The sequence below is a fragment of the Mercenaria mercenaria genome, chromosome 2, assembly GCF_021730395.1.
Source record: "Mercenaria mercenaria strain notata chromosome 2, MADL_Memer_1, whole genome shotgun sequence".
NCBI lineage: Eukaryota > Metazoa > Mollusca > Bivalvia > Venerida > Veneridae > Mercenaria > Mercenaria mercenaria.
In genome coordinates, this window is record NC_069362.1 from 93,305,609 (window position 1) to 93,326,280 (window position 20,672).

Genomic DNA, 20,672 nt, shown 5'->3' on the forward strand with positions numbered 1-20,672 from the left:
CTTACGACTTACAATTATGAACTGGTATAGCAGACAAACAGACATTTATACTCCCACCAGAAAACTTTAATGGAGACAATTTTATTTAACATTATAATTTTGATAATCTGTTAGCCAGAACCTGCAGGCCTGTTTACAGAAATACTATTTGGGTGACTCTGGGAAATTCACTGATCATTTCGCTTCGTAAAAACACATTATTGGCTGTAGGGAAAACTTTTAAAATATGCATACCAGTTTTTAAAGTGATTCGGCAGAATAGTTGTTACCAAAATTGTACCCGTTGAGCTGTGACACTCAGGTGAGCGATTTAGGGCCATTATGACCCTCTTGTTATTGTTTACTAGACGCATTTAATTTGAAACCATGTTTTGTCATTTAATGGATCTGGGTGCTCGGATACAAGGTCATTGTTAGCAGTGTTTTAGATGGTTTCCTTCGTAGTGATATGCGCATATTGTACCCCTCCCGATTGTTGCGCAGTTATATCTTTCATTTGTGTCCTTGAAATGTGCAAAACAAGAGAAATAAATTTATTTTGAGCAATGTAATTATGTAATTTGATTAGATCAATTTTTTGTTGAAGACGAATATAAATTGCGCAAGCGTTATGCATTTGTGTGTGCCGAAGGAGCAAAATGGCAGGTCGTAAAGGAATTCGACTTCTAAGATTCAAAAACTTTTTTCAAAAAGGCGAGAGCAATTCTGAAACATTCGGAGATAATGTTGCACACACAAAAGACATAAATGAAGTGTCTTTTCAAAATCGGTCTTTTTATACAAGACATAAAATTGGTGTAGCGATAGTCTTATGTCTTTTGATTATTACCGGTGTTGTGCTTGCCATTTATTTTGCTACAACAGAATCTGACAATAAAGATGGGCGATCGGAAAAAGGTAAGACTTTACATTTTCTTTTATTAAATGCTTGTCACACCAACAGTCAAGTTTACATCAAAGGCATGGAACTAAATACGTTTATTATAAGTTCGTCTTGGCTTAGGATTTTTTATGGGCCTTTATATACATAGCAGAATGTAGAATATGACTCTTTCTTATATACTTAAATTCTTTAAGAATGATAACAAATAGAATGGTGCGCCTGTTTTTGCGAAACCGCTTTTAAAAACTATTAAACAGCGTTTGATAGTGGACATACTATGAACAATTGCATTCCAATTCCATACTCGTTTAAATTGATCTCTACTATTTTTATTGATCAAAGCAATAAAGCAATATTTTCATTATTGTTGTACCATTTATCAATTGCACTTCTTAAGATTCTCGCTTTTTCAGGTTTATTCAATAAATGGTGTTTTTACACTTAACGTAGTTTTTAATCAATATATCAATGAAACTGTTCGCGCGAAATAAGAAACGTTTATTTACGTTTATTATGTAAATATTAATCCACAAACTTTCATTTGAAAAAAAAAACACAAACTGTTGTCATATTGTATTAGTTTCTTACAAATTGACAATATATATATATATATACGAATTTAATTATAAACGAAGAACAAACATGGATTAGTTAGACTAGACCTATATGAATCTTTCACTTGGTGAAGGTGAGGATGAAAACAGCTTGCTTTAGGGCAACTGTTTAGACGGTAACGAGGCTCTGTCTGCCGAGTTACCGCAAAACAGTTTCCCGAGCGCCAGATATTTCCACCCGCACCTTCCTCTAGTGAAAGGTTCTTTTTCTTGTAAGTCGTATTCTTTAAATAATATAAGAAATGAAGTATAACGAATGCTTTTCTTTTGAGCGCTACTTTATTATAGTGGCGTATGAATTTACACATTCATTAAAAATTGCAGCACGTGTGTCATCTTACACCTCCGGGTGTAAGACGAGTTTTTCTAGCACCGGCGAAAACCCGGGAATATCCTGTCTCATGCAAGAAAGTAGGTTCTTCCAAACTTAACTTAAAAAATGTAGTTGCTCGTTTTATAAAACACACTACATTTTTTTTCTGCAGGTACGTGACTTTTTTAAAATGGGTAAAAGTCGTAAAATAAATGAAATGATACAATTTTACTTCGTTGAAATTTTAATATGTTGTAACGACATGCATTAGAATTGTGAAAAATATCGAAGTTGGGAAGAGGGGAAGGGGCTTAGAAATTTCGATTAGTATATTATAAGGCCTAACTATAGTAAAGGAACCAGCGTGGGAGCCATCTGGTCTAGTCGCGTAATGGCGGACAGGTTTTTGAAGACTCATTTTTCACTTGAAATGGCCACAGAGGTCTAAATTAAACTGTTTTCTGTTTAAATTTCATTGTGGATGTATTTTTGATATTTTGGTAGAAAAAATTAATGTGAGAGGAGGTTGTATTTGGTGAAGTGAAACTCAATTTTGGTATGAGTAATACTTCCAGGTCACAGCAGTGTGAATTTGATGTGATTTTACAGCAAGCAAATGTGACGGGAGAAATCTCTCTTAGAAGATATATGACCCCTACTTTTCTCTTCATCTTATATCAGTTTTATCTTAACTCTTTAAAATGAGATAAGGATTTTTTCTCTGAAATTGGTCTAGCTATGTTTGTTAGCTCTTTAAAAATGTCAGTTTTATATAGAATATATAGGGAACACTATTTAGTGTAGTGTGACCTATAACGACCAGGTAAACTCTAATTGTTTTTATATTCATTTGTCCACCTTTAATTCACTTATAGAACACGTTCGAACTATATACTTATAATCGGAACGCTTCGTCACTGGGCATTGGAAAAAACTTAAGAAACAGAATCACAAGTCATTGGTTCATTGGTGATTCGCGTTATTTTGTAGGAACAAACTGAGCATTTTGTCCAGACAGTTGATCTTGGCTCTTTTGGTTGAACCCTTGCTAACCTGGGCTCAGCTTCTTTAACACTTTTATTTTCTTCTTTATTTCTTGATTATATGTCAAACCAAAAGTGCCTATTTACATCATACGGACTTGCTTCTATCGTACATTACCAGTTATATTTTTATCTAGTAACCGACACAGTCGTGTTTGGTAAGGAGATCTAGTTGAGCGTAGAAATCCTTGTCTGTGGCAATTCCGTGGCAATTAGAGGATATTCTCCACTTCTCAAAGTGTTATGTCGTACAGCTTTTCGAATATAAAACGTCAATTATGTCATTCGTGTCAGTCACTCAGCAAGCCTTTTTAACATGTATTGACAATTCCATTGATGCAGACTAGAAGTTTTGTCTCCTTTTTCATTTTTCGTACACCTAAAATGACAAATATAAGGAAATGTAGAGAACATATATCATACATATGCACGTTTATAGTATACACTAAATGTTCAAGATGTGCCTTGTTCTTTCAATAATATTTTAAAATGCTTAAATGAAGTTTACGGACCTGCAAGCATTGTTACAATTTGTTACTAGAATTAATAGAACGTTAGGTAAGCGTGGTCACATTTATATGAGCCTTCCCGATTTTAGTCCTGCTGGAAACTGGTGAGCCGGGAAGTGCATCAATTCAGCTGGTGAACCGGAAAGGCGAAATTTTAGTTTACTGATTTCTTGGAAAGTTTAGATTCCGATTACTATTCAAGGTATCACTGACCGCTGTTTTCCATAGCAGAAAACCCGTCAAGGCTTTGATTTGTCAAGATGCATGAATACTCTTTTTATGCGATATAATACGGTGTGATGGATGGGGAAGTATTTCCATGAAGTGCATTGTGCACGAATGTTCTCTTAAACGGATGGCTTTCTTGAAAAATGCAAACGTCAATGATAAACTAGACACACATGCGGGTACTTTATATGTCATTTCCAAATCTATTCGTTACCAATGAAATAATCGCAAGCGAGGTGTTTTGACAGAAAAAAGACGCATCGCGCCTATTGATGAAGTACTATACCACCCCTGAAAATGTTTCAGCCTAAATAACTTGAAGTAACGTCGTAATTCGTCCAGTCGTTCCATATATGAGCGTTTTTAAAGTGGAATTTTGTAATCACTTTGCACCTCAACCAATGGCAATTATATCTTCCCTATAAAGCAAAACCAGTAATGTTTACATACAACGCAATTCGCGTCCGTTTCTTCCTGGTTCATAAATAGTTGACAGCCGTACCGTGAGAAAATGTTGGTTATACTTTATTTCAAAAACTTGTTTACAAGAAATAGTTTTATAGTTGTCAAATAATTTTTTTTTATTTACTTCACATTTGTCATAATCTAATGTAACGTAATCGAGTTTTCCCATGAAAACGCATTTTCGCCATAAAAAAGATCTAGATGTCATCGATGCTTTTTTTTTTTTTTTTGGAAAATCCTATTTTTTTTTTTAGATCTTTGAATAGTATATATATATACCCAATAAATGGCAAAAAAGAGACCCAATAAGTGGAAAGAGACCCGGCAATTACAGAACGTATGGATATTGCCTTTTCACAGATATTTGGTCAAATGTACGTTAAACCGACCCCCACCAAAATGACAGGAAAGCGAAATCATTTTGTTTTTGTCAAAAAAGTCTTGCTTTATAAAAAAAAAATATTGCTCGTTTGTACATTTTAGACGTTTATGAATATTTTGAGGTTTTTTTAAAATTGGTTTAAGGCCGTAGAATAAAAAGGGTTTTCGCAAAAAATAACTCTTCGTGAAAAGTTTAAAAACTTTTCTCGAAATCACTTAAATTACAGTCTCGGTATCAGGTGGAAAAGTGCAAGCACGAAGTGCTCAAGGTGAGCTATTGTAAGCAGTCATTGTCCGGCGTCCGTTGTCGTCCGTCATGCGGTGTGCGTCGTGCGTCGTCCGTCAACATTTGCCTTGTTAACATTTTAGAGGCCACATTTGTGATCCAGTTTTATGAAACTTGGTCAGAATGTTTGTCATGATGATCTCTAGGTCAAGTTCGAAACTGGGACATGTGGGATCAAAAACTAGGTCAGTAGGCCAGATCAAAAGAAAATCTTGTTTACACTCTAGAGTCCACAGCTTAAGTTTGAAACTAATGAGAATTGGTCAGAATGTTTGTCTTGATGACCTCTAGGTCAAGTTCGAATCTGGGTCATGTGGGGTCAAAACATTTTACTCAAATTGTCTTCCTACATATCATTTAGGTTGTTTGCGTATATGTTATTTAGGTTGTTTGCATACATGTTATTTAGGTTGTTTGCATACATGTTATTTAGGTTGTTAGCGAATATATTATTTAGGTTATCTGCGTTCATATATCATTTCGGTTGTTAGCGAATATTTTGTTTAGGTAGTCTGCGTATATATCATTTAGGTTGTTTGCGAACATGTTACCTACAGATCGTTTAGGTTGTTAGGCTTTTTAAACATTCAAGCACATACAAGTACACGTTGCTGTCGAATTCTTGGCCAAATATAAATTTTTAAAAGATGAATATTGACATTATCTGATTCGATTGTAGGTAAATTATCGGTGACCGATAGAATGCCTTCGTCAATATCACAGTCAACTGACATACAAAATTCGCCCTCGGCAGCAACAGAATCTGCATCATCAACAATGGTAACAAAACCATACATTACAACAGAAACTACAGCAAAAACACCGCCTTCCTCTGCAACAACAATGACAACAAAAGCCAGGTCGACAACAGAACCAACAACTAAAACAAAAGCAGAGACGACAAACACACAATATTCCTCTGCAACAACAATGACAACAAAAGCCAGTTCGACAACAGAACCAACAACTAAAACAAAAGCAGAGACGACAAACACACACTATCCCGCTGCAACAACAATGACAACGGAAGCTAGGTCGACAACAGAACCAACAACAAAAACAAAAACAAAGACGACAAACATACAAAGTTCCGCTGCAACAACAATGACAACGAAAGCTGCAATGACAACACAATCAACAACTACTACAACCACACAAAGAACCACTACGGAAGGCAAATGCTTTTTACAATAGAAATTATTATGTATTTAATTAATATATACGACATTGCTTATGTAGTTACAGCTTCGTTTTGTTAACAATAAGGATGTACTTCATTCGACATTCCCTTTGGACGCATAACATTCAATTGTACGGTATTCCATTTGGACAATCGCATTTTATTTGGTTGTTTAAAACCGCGATGATGAAAGTTGAAACTGCGATGATGAAAAAAAACGAAACTTCGCCATCGTGATACTGTAGAATCTGGTAAATAAGCGCATATTCGAATATAAGCGCATATCAAAAGTAAGCGCATACGGCCTTATCGTTATTCCGTATGGGATAATAAGCGCATGTCATGCCCTTACAATAATTTTGTCTCGAAAGTAGGCGCATGTCCGATTACTGGTAAACAAACAACAGATGTAGCAAAAAATAAAATTATTCGCGTTTCGAAATTACTTTTCTTGCTAGTTTATCCCAGTACTAGTTTGGTCTGAAGTTTATGCTAGTATAATTGGGCGCTCTTTGTCACGTGAAATTCGTGAAATATTTCGGCGTATATAAGTGTGAACTGATATTGTTCTCACCACTCGAGGTTTATGATTGGCAGCAAACAGTCTGTACCCGCCCTCCCTCCCATGATGTATGTTGTGCTTGTATTTTAGTTATAGCTTGCTTCAACGAAACAAACTGTCATGAAAATCACTTGTCTAGAATATTAGTTAATTTCATTATAAAATAAATGTCGTTTTTGGTTTATGTTTACTATTCTACGCAGATTATGTAAAGTTTTGAATTTTTATAATGTGTGTTTGTTTTTTCTAAGTAAACCACCCCGATTGTTAGTTGTAAAGCTACAATTTTGGTTGTATCTGTTTGGTTCTGGTGATGTCTTTTCTAATAAAATCTTAAACACCAGATAAATAATAGATTATTAATTATTCACGCCTGTGTTTTACGCAAACTTGAAACATTTATCTTAACAACATGCTTAAAGTTACTTTTAGTCTTGTTTCAGTTCAAATTTACCCGGATGCTAGATCACTTGGAACCTACGAAGAACATTAAATCGATTGTTGAAATATGAATTTACTTCGCGAACAATTGTACACTTATATGCTGCCAATTATATACCTTATTCCTACTTTTATTGTTTCTTTTTGTCTTGTTGAAGGTAATTGAGATTAGAGAATAATTGATTTACTCACAGCTTTTGCGTGAGTAAGACGTAATTAAAGGTATCATACCGTGATAATTGTTTATCATAAATACAGGCGACAAGTGTTCTTACCTGTTGAATAGCCGATAGGTGTTAAAAGATTTTAACGTCTATTGTCATCGATTTTCATCATCGTAGTTTTGACTTTCCCCATCATGATTTCGACTCTCATCATCGTAGTTTCGATTCTCATCATCGTAGTTTCGACTTTCATCATCGTGTTTTCGACTTTCAGGATGGTTAAAACGCAAAATTATCTTGCGTTTTCATCGTCGCAGTTTCATGATTTCGCGTTCAGAAATAAAAGACGCGGTTACCCAAACGGAACAACGTACAATTGTCCAGACAGAAGTGCGTGTCTGTTTCATAAAACAGTGTACCATGCAGGGAGATATCGCTTAGATTTTAAACTCTTCCTGGATTGAAAAAAAAACAACAACAACAACAAAAGCCCGATTGTCGGTTTCGGTATGATAACATCACAAGTAATTGTACCTGTAGGAGTAATTATCTAAACATTGTCAAATTTAAACCACCTCTTTCATTTTTAGAATTTCAGATATCATAGATAAAGCAGTCGTAAATATAACGAAGTTTTTATATTAATTTGTTATAATTCTGATTTTCAACCTGACATCGAAGCATTGGCATCAAAACTGATATTTAAAATAGCGTCAGTTATCAAACTACTTGATCGTAAAGTCACCTATCAAAGTGTTAAATTATAAAGTCGCTGCTTTTAAAACTAAAATTCAATATATAGATAAGATGATTAAATTATGTTTGGTGAAACGATTTAAGAGCCATAGTTTAACTATTATTTATAATTAGATTGTCTAGAATTGGAAAAAAAATTATGTATGTCTTGAATACTAATCCAAATCAGATTCAAGCCCTTAACAAACGCAGAAAAGGCGAAAATTAACACCGAAAACTTATACATCTTGACTGAGTCATTCTTGGTTGTACATTACTATGATTATTTCAAATCTAAAAAATACCTTGACCTTAAAAGATAATAAGTAGACAAATAAGTATTATATATACAAATGAAGTTACATCATTTATAGACACAGCTTTAGGTCTTGCGCAATGGGGAGAGTGGACGGCATGCACAGTGACGTGCGGGTCTGGGATCCACAAAAGGTACAGGGATTGCTCCAGTGAGACACAGACTTGTTTTGGTGACTATACAGAAACAAGAGTTTGTAAAATGAACAGATGTCCAGGTAATGTAAGAATTAAAGTTTTAAAGACGGAACTGTTTTTGTAAAATAGAATAACAATATCGAAAGTATATAGCGTTTGTTGATACACAACTCCTTTTCGTTTAAAATTTATTTATAGTTTTATATAATATACAAATAAAGTAACCTTTTCCGTACTAAGTGCCTGCCCCTTAACCATTAAACTAACTAGCCAAGACTTCAACCTTTAAGTGTGCTAGTCAGATCTAGTTTTAAATTAAAATATTCGTCAAAACTCAATGTTTTTAGATATCTGAGACTTACACGAACGATACCACGATACACTTTAATTGTTGTTTTATCATTCTATTTGGCTATCTACGATCATTTCTGTCTTTATACAAATTATTCCTCTATATCCCTAACGGTTTACATGGCAAAAAGGTCAAATTGTTAAAAATAAGAAAAATAACCATATCATTTCAGACCATTTATTGCCTGTTAATATGTTAAATAACAAATTTTTATTTTAAATATATATTCAATTTGCAAGTACACGGGGCATGGACGACGTGGTCCTCATGGGGAAGTTGTGACGTAACGTGTGGTGGCGGTAAACAAGTACGTTCCCGATCGTGTAAGAAAGAAAACGCTCAAGACTTCGATTGTGTTGGAAGACAGTCCCAAAATCAAAACTGTAACGTATTCCGATGCCCAGGTAAAGGTTTTTATAAATGATTTTTTCACACAATTACATACACTGTGATATATAATATAATAATTTCATACATACTTTTACAATTTTATCATTATGGCACATGACAATCACCTTTTATTTTTGCCAATGTACGATGCTTTCATATGAAGAATAATTTAATTTTATTAAAAACAAGAGTTGTCTCCATAGGATGACACATGGCCCCGATGGCACTTTGAATGAATAGTTATGGCCGATGTTAGAGTTTAGGACCTTTGACCTACGGACCTGGGTTTTGCGCGCGACACGTTATCTTACTGTGCCACACATTCATGCGTAGTTATTTTAAAATCCATGCATGAATGACAAAGATATGGACCGGACACGCCCATCATTGCATTATCATGAAATATGACCTTTAACGTCTAAGTGTGACCTTGACTTTTGAGCTACGGACCTGGGTCTTGCGCGCGACACGTCGTCTTACTGTGGTACACATTCATGTCCAATAATTTTAAAATCCATGCATGAATGACAAAGATATGGACCGGACACGCCCATCAATGCACTATCATGAAATATGACCTTTAACGTCTAAGTGTGACCTTGATCTTTGAGCTACGGACCTAGGTCTTGCGCGCGACACGTCGTCATACTATGGTACACATTTATGCCAAGTTATTTGAAAATCCATCCATGGATGACAAAGATATGGACCGGACACGAAAATTGCGGACAGACCGGCAGACTGACAGACGGTTCAAAAACTATATGCCTCCCTTCGGGGGCATAAAAATAATATGAAAATGAGAAAAAGATGTTTGATACAAAGCTCGTTTCCAAATTCATTTAGACAAGAGGTAAATTTAGTAGAAACAATGTCCACACCCTATTACCTGATGTCCACCACTCCGAGGGATGCGACTGCCACAGAGGTAGGAAATCAATAACGGTGAATAGTGGTGTTAGTTTTTTGCGCTGTATTTTTTCATTTCGACTTTCCGTGAAGATATTCTGGTGCAGGCATATGTGTAAATGCCTTAACATATTATATGATTAATCCTGATCGCCAACTTTGCGAAATAAAGAAGTATTCAGCTGTTTAAATTGGACTATTATTAAAATTGATGCGAAAATCATATTCAACGGCCCAATTCAAAGTGTTTACAAAATATTTTAATCGGGTTTACCTCACACGTCAAACGACCAATAATCCTGGGGATAATCCTGGCAAGTTTCAAGTCTGTCCGTACGTCTACACCGACGTTATGACCCTCCAAAGGGACCCGGGTACAGTCACGTATGATAAAGTTTACCGCAGAGGGCATTTTTAAATGATGCCCATCCCGCCGAGGAGTCAAAATATAGGATATCATTTACGACAGAGGGAAACTTTGTGTAAAATGTCTATTTTGGCTGTTTGTTTTGCTTTTGAGACCTTGGAGGTCATGGAATTATTTGCAGTATGCATTGTTTATACTTATGTTTAATAATGGGCGATTTTCAATGGCGGACACCGCTGTAACACGGTGTTAATCAGTCTAGATTGAACTTCTATCTATCTCCGACCTTGTTTTGCTACTATAAGTCTTCGTTTTGTAAACTCAATTTTGTTTCAATTTCTTTTATAATGGAATATACAGAAATAATGATATCGTAAATCCTGATGGTATCGGTAATTGCGTTCTTGCTGGATTCAGTGTTGAATTTACGGTTTATATTAAATGATAAATCGTTTTGCAATCAGTCTAGATTGTATATACATTGCATACAATCTGATACTGTACATGTATAGAGTTGTTTTACCACTGAAAGTCTTCGTTTTGTAAAATCACTTTTGTTTCTTTTTTTATCATAATATACAGACATTTGCTGCCAGCAATGAAATCCTAAGTCCTGGTACTTGCGTTCTTGCTGGTTTCAGTGTTGAATATAGGTTAATATTAAATTGTTTTGCATTATCAAGCTTTCATACTAAGAGGCTACTGATAGTAACATAGTTCTACATAAAAGATCCGTTAGGCTAGAAAATTTAAATATATTTGTTGTCAGTGGCATAAGTCAAGAGATCGGTTTTAAATAAAGCTGTTATTCATTAATCGTTTACAGAAATGTTCTAAACAATTTATTTTGCATTCATTTTCAGAACCAAAGATGAAGGCGTACACGTGTTATTACTGTAACAATGATTTTGAAGTTAACACTGGAGTGATTGACCATTTAGTTAATTGTCACGTCAAGAGAGATCAAAATGCAATGGAAATAACTGAACCATCTGTTATTACCGAGTTACTATCTGAAATGAAGATTTCATTCTGATCGATCTCTCTTGTAAACTTTAAAGATGTATTAAATTTTGATATTTTGCCCTATAAATTCGATACATGCCCACACGCTGGTCACTAGAAATGAATATTTCACCTTCATTTGAAATCACGGCGGTATATATTTTCTGTCCTATATCCAGACTTCCAATTGTTTTCATCTTATTCCAGTTCCATGTACTTAAATGATCAATCACTCTAGCGTAAGCTGCAAATCAATGTCTTAGCTTTTTTTAAACAATTCTCATGCATTTCAAATATATATGCTTAAATATACTACTCGACGAACTGTGTTTAACTATAAGATCTGATGTGTATTTAAATGAAAGCTGTATATAATAAATGCAAAACGATTTAATATCTAATATTAACTGTAACTTCAACACTGAATCCTGCAAGAACGCAAGTATCATGACTTAAGATATCATTATTTCTGTATATTTCATCATAAAAGAAATTGAAATAAAAATGAATTTACAAAATGAACATTTACAGCAGCAGATCCAACCTATACATGTAGCAGATAGTATACAATGTCGGAGATAGATAGAAATACATTCTAGACTGATTAACACTGTGTTACAGTTGTGTTCGCCATTGAAAATCGCTAATTATTAAACATAAGTATATAAACAATGCATACTGCAAATGATTCCATGACCTCCCAAGACTTAAAAGCGAAACAAACAGCCAAAATAAACGTTTTTACACCAAATTCCCCTCTGCCTCTGCCGTGACAAAATACAGCTCAAAAGACTAACACCACTACTCATCGTTATTGATTTCCTACCTCTGTAGCAGTCGCATCCCTCGGCGTGGTGGACATCAGGTAATAGGGTGTGATGTCGTTGTTAACAGAGCAAAATCATGCTTTTCTAGATTGCCAAATGTTTGAAACGTCAGTTTCCAACATTTGTTGATATTGCAAACATTACTTTAACATCACCATAACTTTAAAAAGATACATTTACTGCTTACTGGAACCGTTTGATAAAAAACAAAGGATGCAATGCTGTGATGTGCATGTTAAAACATTCACAAGTTGTTTTATTTACATGGACAAAGACTTGCAGTGGACGTTGCGACTGGAAGCAATCGAGGCAATAGCCTCGGTCATTTGTTTTCCTCAACTGCCCGAGTCAATTTTTAAAAAAACAATTCTAACAGTACTTTTATTCGAAATCAAAGCAATGCCTGGGTTGTTTGATGACATATTCAAAATTTTCTTGGGGAGACCCAGCACTCTGCGGGGAACATTCTCTCTCATACTTACCCCTATCGGCGTCGTCAAATTCTCCAAAGAACCACGAACATATGACCTTTCTCATTTGCCTTGTTCTAATTGAGCCTCTTGTCATGGCCCTGATTCGAATAACCTCTCCTAAACTGTATTTATATATATCCCCAGCAACTAGGTCATAAGGTACGGTGGTATGTTTAGCACATATGTTATTTTTTTAAAGATTAAATTATCTCGTGCGCACGACATCTTATCTTGAGCTATCAACATCTTATCTCGTGCGCACGACATCTTATCTCGAGCGATCAACATATTATCTCGTGCGCACAACATCTTATCTTGAGCGATCAACATCTTATCTCGAGCGATCAACATATTATCTCGAGCGATCAACATCTTATCTCGAGCTATCAACAACTTATCTTGAGCGATCAACATCTTATCTCGTGCGCTCAACATATTATCTCGAGCGATCAACATCTTATCTCGAGCTATCAACAACTTATCTTGAGCGATCAACATCTTATCTCGTGCGCACGACATCTTACATCGAGCGATCAACATATCATCTTGAGCGATCAACATCTTATCTTGAGCGATCAACATCTTATCTCGAGCGATCAACATATTATCTTGAGCGATCAACATATTATCTTGAGCGATCAACATCTTATCTCGAGCGATCAACATATTATCTTGAGCGATCAACATCTTATCTCGAGCGATCAACATATTATCTTGAGCGATCAACATATTATCTCGAGCGATCAACATCTTATTTCGTGCGCACGACGTCTTATCTTGAGCGATCAACATCTTATCTCGAGCGATCAACATATTATCTTGAGCGATCAACATCTTATTTCGAGCGATCAGCATCTTATCCTGAGCGATCAACATATTATCTTGAGCGATCAACATCTTATCTCGAGCGATCAACATATTATCTTGTGCGATCAACATCTTATCTCGAGCGCACGACATCTTATTTATATATATTAAGGTCCTTTGTGTGTGCATTTAGGTCATCAGTAAAACGTACGGACAATTTGTTAATTAGGGTCCCGCCTATTCCGCTGTTATTTAAACTTCAAGTATGTACAAGTTTATCACATCAATTGGGAGAGCAATGCATATAATTGGTCATCCTATCTTCAAAATCAAATGAACATAACCAATGATGCATACTGCATGTTAGAGAAGCAACAAATTTCAGTTCGACTGATAAATTCGCGCAGAAAAGTTGCATGTATGAATTAAGGGAAAACAAGGAAAATCGTTTAACATATGGGCGAAGCATGGAAGCCCTGGAGGGACAATTGATTTCCGTACTTCCCACCTGTTCTTTTGCACTTCTCACTTCCAACTTCTTGACTTCCTACTTTCTACTTCTAACTTCCGCACTTCTGACTTCTAACTTCCACACTTCTGACTTCCAACTTCCTGACTTTCGACTTCTGATTTCAAACTTCCACACTTCTTACTTCCGACTTCTTGACTTCTTACTTCCTTCTTCTAACTTCCGCACTTCTGACTTCTAACTCCCGCACTTCTAACTTCCAACTTCCTGACTTTCGACTTCAGATTTCCAACTTCCACACTTCTTACTTTTGACTTTTTGACCTCCTACTTCCCTCTTCTAACTTCCGCACTTCTGACTTCAAACTTCCGCATTTCTGACTTCTAACTTCCTGCCTTTCGACTTATGATTTCCAACTTCCACACTTCTTACTTCAGACTTCTTGACTTCTTACTTCCCTCTTCTAACTATCGCACTTCTGACTTCTAACTTTCACACTTCTGACTTCTAACTTCCTGACTTCCGACTTCCAACTTCCGCACTTCTGACTGCCAACTTTCCCTTTTTGGAAGTCGGAAGTAAGAAGTGTGGAAGTTGGAAGTCGGAAGTATGAAGTCAGGAAGTTGGAAGTCAGAAGTGCGGAAGTTAGAAGTCAAAAGTGTGAAAGTTAGAAGAAGGAAGTAAGAAGTCAAGAAGTCGGAAGTAAGAAGTGTGGAAGTTGGAAATCAGAAGTCGAAAGCCGGGAAGTTGGAAGTCAGAGGTGCGAAAATTAGAAGTCAGAAGTGTGGAAGATAGAAGTAGGAATTAGGAAGTCAAGAAGTTGGAAGTGAGAAGTGCAAAAGTTAGAAGTCAGAAGTGGGAAGTACTGAAATCAATTGTCCCTCCAGGGCTTCCATAGTGAAGCCTACATACTATTTTTTTTTGTCAAGGACTTAAATTCATTTATTTGCATCATTACTGATTTTTTGCTGCCTTTTTATCAGTTTCCGTATTAAAATTTCTAACCCTGCAAACATGTGAAACGGTTATAAGTATAATCTAAATAAAAACAAAAACGTTGGCAGCCGTATGATTTTACTAATGATCTGAATTCACACAAACGTCCTTAATAGATATTGATAAGATGACCGAGAAAAGATGTTGATTGCTCGAGATAATATGTTGATCGCTCAAGATAATATGTTGATCGCTCGAGATAAGATGTTGATCGCTCGAGATAATATGTTGATCGCTCAAGATAATATGCTGAACGCTCGAGATAAGATGTTGATCGCTCAAGATAATATGTTGATCGCTCAAGATAAGATGCTGATCGCTCAAGATAAGATGTCGTGCGCACGAGATAAGATTTTGATCGCTCAAGATAATATGTTGATCGCTCAAGATAATATGTTGATCGCTCGAGATAAGATGTTGATCGCTCGAGATAATATGTTGATCGCTCAAGATAATATGTTGATCGCTCGAGATAAGATGTTGATCGCTCAAGATAAGATGTCGTGCGCACGAAATAAGATGTTGATCGCTCAAGATAATATGTTGATCGCTCAAGATAAGATGTCGTGCGCACGAGATAAGATGTTGATCGCTCAAGATAAGATGTTGAGCGCTCAAGATAATATGTTGATCGCTCGAGATAAGATGCTGATCGCTCAAGATAAGATGTCGTGCGCACGAAATAAAATGTTGATCGCTCAAGATAAATTGTTGATCGTTCGAGATAAGATGTTGATCGCTCAAGGTAATATGTTGATCGCTCGAGATAAGATGTTGATCGCTCAAGATAAGATGTCGTGCGCACGAGATAAGATGTTGATCGCTCAAGATAAGATGTCGTGCGCACGAAATAAGATGTTGATCGCTCAAGATATTATCTTGATCGCTCAAGATAAGATATTGATCGCTCAAAATGATATGTTGATCGCTCGAGATAAGATGTTGATCGCTCAAGATAAGATGTCGTGCGCACGAGATAAGATGTTGATCGCTCAAGATAATTGAATCCTAAAAAAATAATTGCATGTCCTAAACATACCACCGTAATAAGGAGATATTTTAAGAACAATAGAAAGAATACCGAGCTTATGGTGATATGCGATCAAGGCAGTTAGGTCGCGTCAGTTCTAAAATATAAAGCCATATCAACCAACACAGGTGTATCGTTGTTGATTAAAATATCGGTATACTGTTTATTTGTCTGTATAATGTTCAAATGTTTTGGAAACTTAGATTGTTCAAGACAGTGTACCACTGGCACGTTGAACGAAGCATGTGATGCATGTATCTGTGAATCAGTTGTTACAAGCGGAAGAGTTGTATCAGCTAAAACGAGAAATCCCATAGGTGGAGCAGTTATATATGATTCAGATGCACGGCAAAGGTCGCTGACGATTAGCAATTCTACAGGTTTCTTTACCTTGAACAACACTTGTACAACAACTAGACTGTTGGTTACAAGAGAAGGGTTTGTGAATAAGGAAATAGAGGAGATGGGAACGTACGTAGAGATTCAACTTGACAAGTTGGGTATGATACAGTTTAATATTGATCATATTATATTAAATGCCATCACATGCTAAGAATGTCTTAAAAAGGATGGTGTATATATGTCTAAAGTTACTGTCAGATATATGATTATGATTTGGCAAAGATATTTTGTATTTCTTATGAATCCTATTAATAAAGATAAAATAAAATGATATATATTTTGTTTATGAAAATTCATAATATACTGTGCGATAATAGGATACAAAATAATATAAAGATTTTTTTCCAAATACCTAAACTCATTCCTATATTAGAAGGATACTTCAATCTGTCTTCATTCACAAAAATTGAAACGCTACCTAATACAGCTACAGAAAACAATTTCGAAATACGAGATAAAGTGCCATACATATGTGTATTTATTTGGTTTTTACAGTTCTCCCACATTTTGCTGAAACACCGGAGTCGAAGTATCGATTGCAAGGAGAAAATGTAACGATGTGTTGCGCAGCGAAGGCAAACCCACCCATCAGCTATTACGAATGGTAATGTTTAAAAAAATTAAAAAAAAAAAAACATACCGAAAAACCTTCAGTAATATATGCGAATTTCAAACACATCTTGACTTCTAGGCCCCTATACAAAATCTTAGAACAATTGCAGAACATCGTGCTTGTACAATATTAGATTCCTCGTCTGTGAAAGGACATACTTACACTTATTGAAGCATATTTCCGTGTTCTAATGTGATTTACTCATATTCCTGTTTGATTAGTTCATAATCCTTTCTTCGTGGAAGAGTGGTGTTTAACTTGAAATAAAAACCAATGCAAATTACTTAATCTTACAGTATTTGCAGTGCAGCTATAATTACCATAAACTACATATATATAAGACATCTATTGTTTCTATATGTTTAGGTTTAAGGATGGAATTTTGCTGGATGAAACTTTCCTGCCTAACGGTACAAGTTTAACATTGCTAAACGTATCTGTACAAGACAGTGGACAGTATCAATGCAGGGCCAACAGTTTGTCTTATTCTGCAATAATGTCACCGGTAGCTTTTATTAAAGTTAAAGGTAAATGATTTTTACGCCTTTTGTGGTTTTAGACCACGCTGTATGCGCTTCCTCTAAATGCTCAAATACAAACATCTTACGCAAAAATATCATGTAAATCTACACAAACCTACTGTACGAACATATGTACTTTTAGTACACGAAAAAGATCATACGTTATAAAAGGTACACGAAAACAAGTTGCATTGAACCTGCAACGCACCTTTCCGCCTGCAAGATATGTCAATTAGCGCAAAATAACTCGGACAAACAGGATCGCCATTTTATTACACTAATAACTATGCAACGTTTTGAACAAGAATATAAATCATTTCAGAAATTTTGGCTGTTTAGCAGATAAGCATAAACACATTCGTTATTCATAATCGATGTTATTATTCTTGTAATAATTTGTCAGTAAGAAGGATTGTATGTAACTGGTTCACTCATGTTATATTATAAACGTGTTTATTTCTATATGCTCTCAGGTGCCATATTTTCCTTTATGATTAGTGCTGTCCTAAATGGTTTAAGGTTCATTCTTCCTATTCAGTATATACTTACATTACATACAAGTCATTTTAATGTTTTCACTCGACACTACATACAATTTCTTTGAATTGTCTATTTGCAGAAAGTTCAAATGAGTTTTGTTCCGATGCGCTGAAAGAGAAGATTATACCACTACCAGCAGACTGTGTTCAACCTTTAACAAATACATCTACGTACAAAGTTCGTGCATGTATTGAGAAGGGGTGCCGAAAAAATGGCATTTTAAACAACCGCTCCTGTAGGGATACAACGGAAGCATGCTGTACCCCAATAAATTCTCAGTTTAAAACTGTTAGCTGTAGCGGCTATCAATTAGAAGTTCTCGATGTAACAGCATGTGGTTGTAGAGCGTGTACTTCTAACATTATTTCCCTTACTGGCAACGTTAAAGGAAAAGGTGACATGATACCAATAGCAGGGGCTGAGGTTTGGATAAATGGCGATTTAATGACTTCTACTAATTATAAAGGGATATACAATGTTCGCTTTTCGAAGACCACCGAAACAGTAGTAATTAACGTCAAAGATACGCGTAGCCGTTACCTCGATGCTATCAAAATTATCAATATTAAAAGCAATCTTGCCGGAACATTGAGGGTAAATATGAAATTGTTAAAAGCTAATGTTCCGGTTGAAATTGATTCAACGGTGCAAAATACAGTAAAGGCTGGGACCCTGGTAGGTGACAATAGTGTCCCCAGATTAGAACTTTCAATACCTGCTAATTCCTACTACCTCCCAAATGGGACAATTTATAATGGAACTGTGTGTGCCTTTCTTACATTTATTGATCCCGCAGACGCAAGCTTTGCAGATGCCACTCCTGGTATCTTCCAGTTTATTGGAACAATGGGTGAACCAGAAGCTCTTGATTCGCTGGGAGTTTTTAATATGTTCTTTGAAGATAGCACCGGTAATGATATAGTAATCAAAGACCCAATCGATGTGTATGTTCCCTATGAGGTAGAGGACAATGAGACTTCTGAAAACTTTCAGTTATGGACACTCAGTGGCGAAACTGGTTTATGGGTTTTAGATGCTACAGCAACTGATAATAAACGTAAAAGGAGAAATACAGGTGGGTGGATTGGCGAAATCGATTGGTCTACAATAAGTGGTAAAGTATGGAAAAATATCGATCGGGTGCCCGAGAAGACAACCGCTTGCTACTTTAAGTTAAAATTGTATAAGAATGATCAATGTACAGAGGAAATTCAAAATGTTGGTAATATTGACATTGAAATCCACATGATTAATGGTTCAGTCTTTCTCACCGATAAAAATTATATTTCAAACACAGAGGACCAATGCGTGCCGACAGCTTGCAGGGAAGATATCAAAGATAAGTCTGCATACATTACAGTTTTCTACAACGGTCGGTTTGGAAAAGAAGCTCTGTATGCAGCTACCCCTGTCGTTCAAAGCGGACTTAACTACACTATTGCTGCAAGTGACGAAAGCAAAACATTGAAAATAGAAATGATCAGAACAGAATCGGGACCGTTTTACGAAGATGAATCTAAATGTCTAGCAGACCCAGACTATTACTTGCGATATTACGAAATAAAAGATGACAAATTATCGGAGTTCACAAGTCTAAAATATGCAAAAGATGAAATTTCAGTGAATGAAACAACACTTTCAAATCGTCAAAAGGCCTGGTACACCGAGGATCAATCCCTTTTCCAAATGTGCATGATCAAGGTCGGAATAGAGCAATATGTGTCTTCTCAATACGATAATGAAAGCTTTACTGTAAGGGTTAGCAGTTCTGGTGGTACAATTGCAGCTTCAAAAGACAAAATATTTGGCATTCGTGACCATAAAGTAGCAATTAAAAGCGGCAAATTATTTTTGTGTTTAGAATATAAATGCAGCGGTAAAGTGCCAACAGCATATAACAGTACAGATTATACAGATTTTGCCACAGATTATGTAAACATTTCAATTATTCCGATGGTGGCGTATCACACTTATGGATATTGTTCTGTAAATTTTGTATCAAACAGTCTCGTAAATGAAAGTCCACCAGATAATAATGATAAGAATCAGGTTGGTAACAAACAATTTCAAATATTTGCTCCTACCGGGTTTGCATACGATTATGGTTTGTATGATTACCCGATGTTTTGCAGCTCTAATTCATGCACGGATGGGGTGGAGAAAAAAGCAAGAGAAAAACTTATGAAGGAATGCAAGGATGGTGAAGCAGATGATAACGATGACAATACTGAAGACATTGCTGTTGGATTCCAGTGCCGTTTCAAATGAATAAGTTCGTATTGTACAAAAGGGTGGAAGAATGGAAACACTCTTCGTACTGTGACTCTGTCTTAGTTTCGAAAACAGATGACCTTCACTGACAATTTTAAATCGTCCTAACCGTTGTAGATACAAAATCGTTCCGATTATTCATAAAAAAAAATGTGTAAAGTCTGTTTCTATAACATGTTCTTATGTACAGTAAAACTTATCTTTATCTGTATTATTATGTGGATTCTCGGTGAACAATTTTCAGTGGATAGTGTTCATGATGCAGTGACGCCATCCCAGTGAACAATGTTCAGTGAATAGTATTCTTGCAGCTGTGAGCACTTCTCTCTGCAAGATACAGTAACGCCGTCCCAGTGAACAATGTTCAGTGAATAGTGTTCATGCAGCTGTGTGCACTCCTCTCTGCACGATACCGTGACGCCATCCCAGTAAACGATGTTCAG

General features: G+C 35.8%; 1 protein-coding gene across 1 annotated transcript; it reads left to right on the forward strand.

The window, feature by feature from the left end:
- The first annotated feature begins 508 nt into the window (after positions 1–508).
- LOC123562376 (cartilage intermediate layer protein 1-like) lies at positions 509–20,440 on the forward strand. Its single transcript, XM_045355016.2, has 8 exons — positions 509–897; positions 5,402–5,896; positions 8,179–8,337; positions 8,849–9,013; positions 16,086–16,382; positions 16,780–16,888; positions 17,264–17,424; positions 18,038–20,440. Exons 1-8 carry the CDS (start codon positions 639–641, stop codon positions 20,224–20,226), a joined length of 3,834 nt encoding a protein of 1,277 aa, XP_045210951.2. The 5' UTR covers positions 509–638; the 3' UTR covers positions 20,227–20,440.
- Positions 20,441–20,672: the final 232 nt, after the last annotated feature.

Excerpts from the sequence above, each read along its gene's own strand:
- LOC123562376 (XM_045355016.2), top strand. The coding sequence starts at position 639 with ATGGCAGGTCGTAAAGGAATTCGACTTCTAAGATTCAAAAACTTTTTT. Across the intron at positions 16,383-16,779 it reads GATTCAACTTGACAAGTTGG|TTCTCCCACATTTTGCTGAA; the intron begins GTATGATACAGT and ends TGGTTTTTACAG. Across the intron at positions 17,425-18,037 it reads AGCTTTTATTAAAGTTAAAG|AAAGTTCAAATGAGTTTTGT; the intron begins GTAAATGATTTT and ends GTCTATTTGCAG.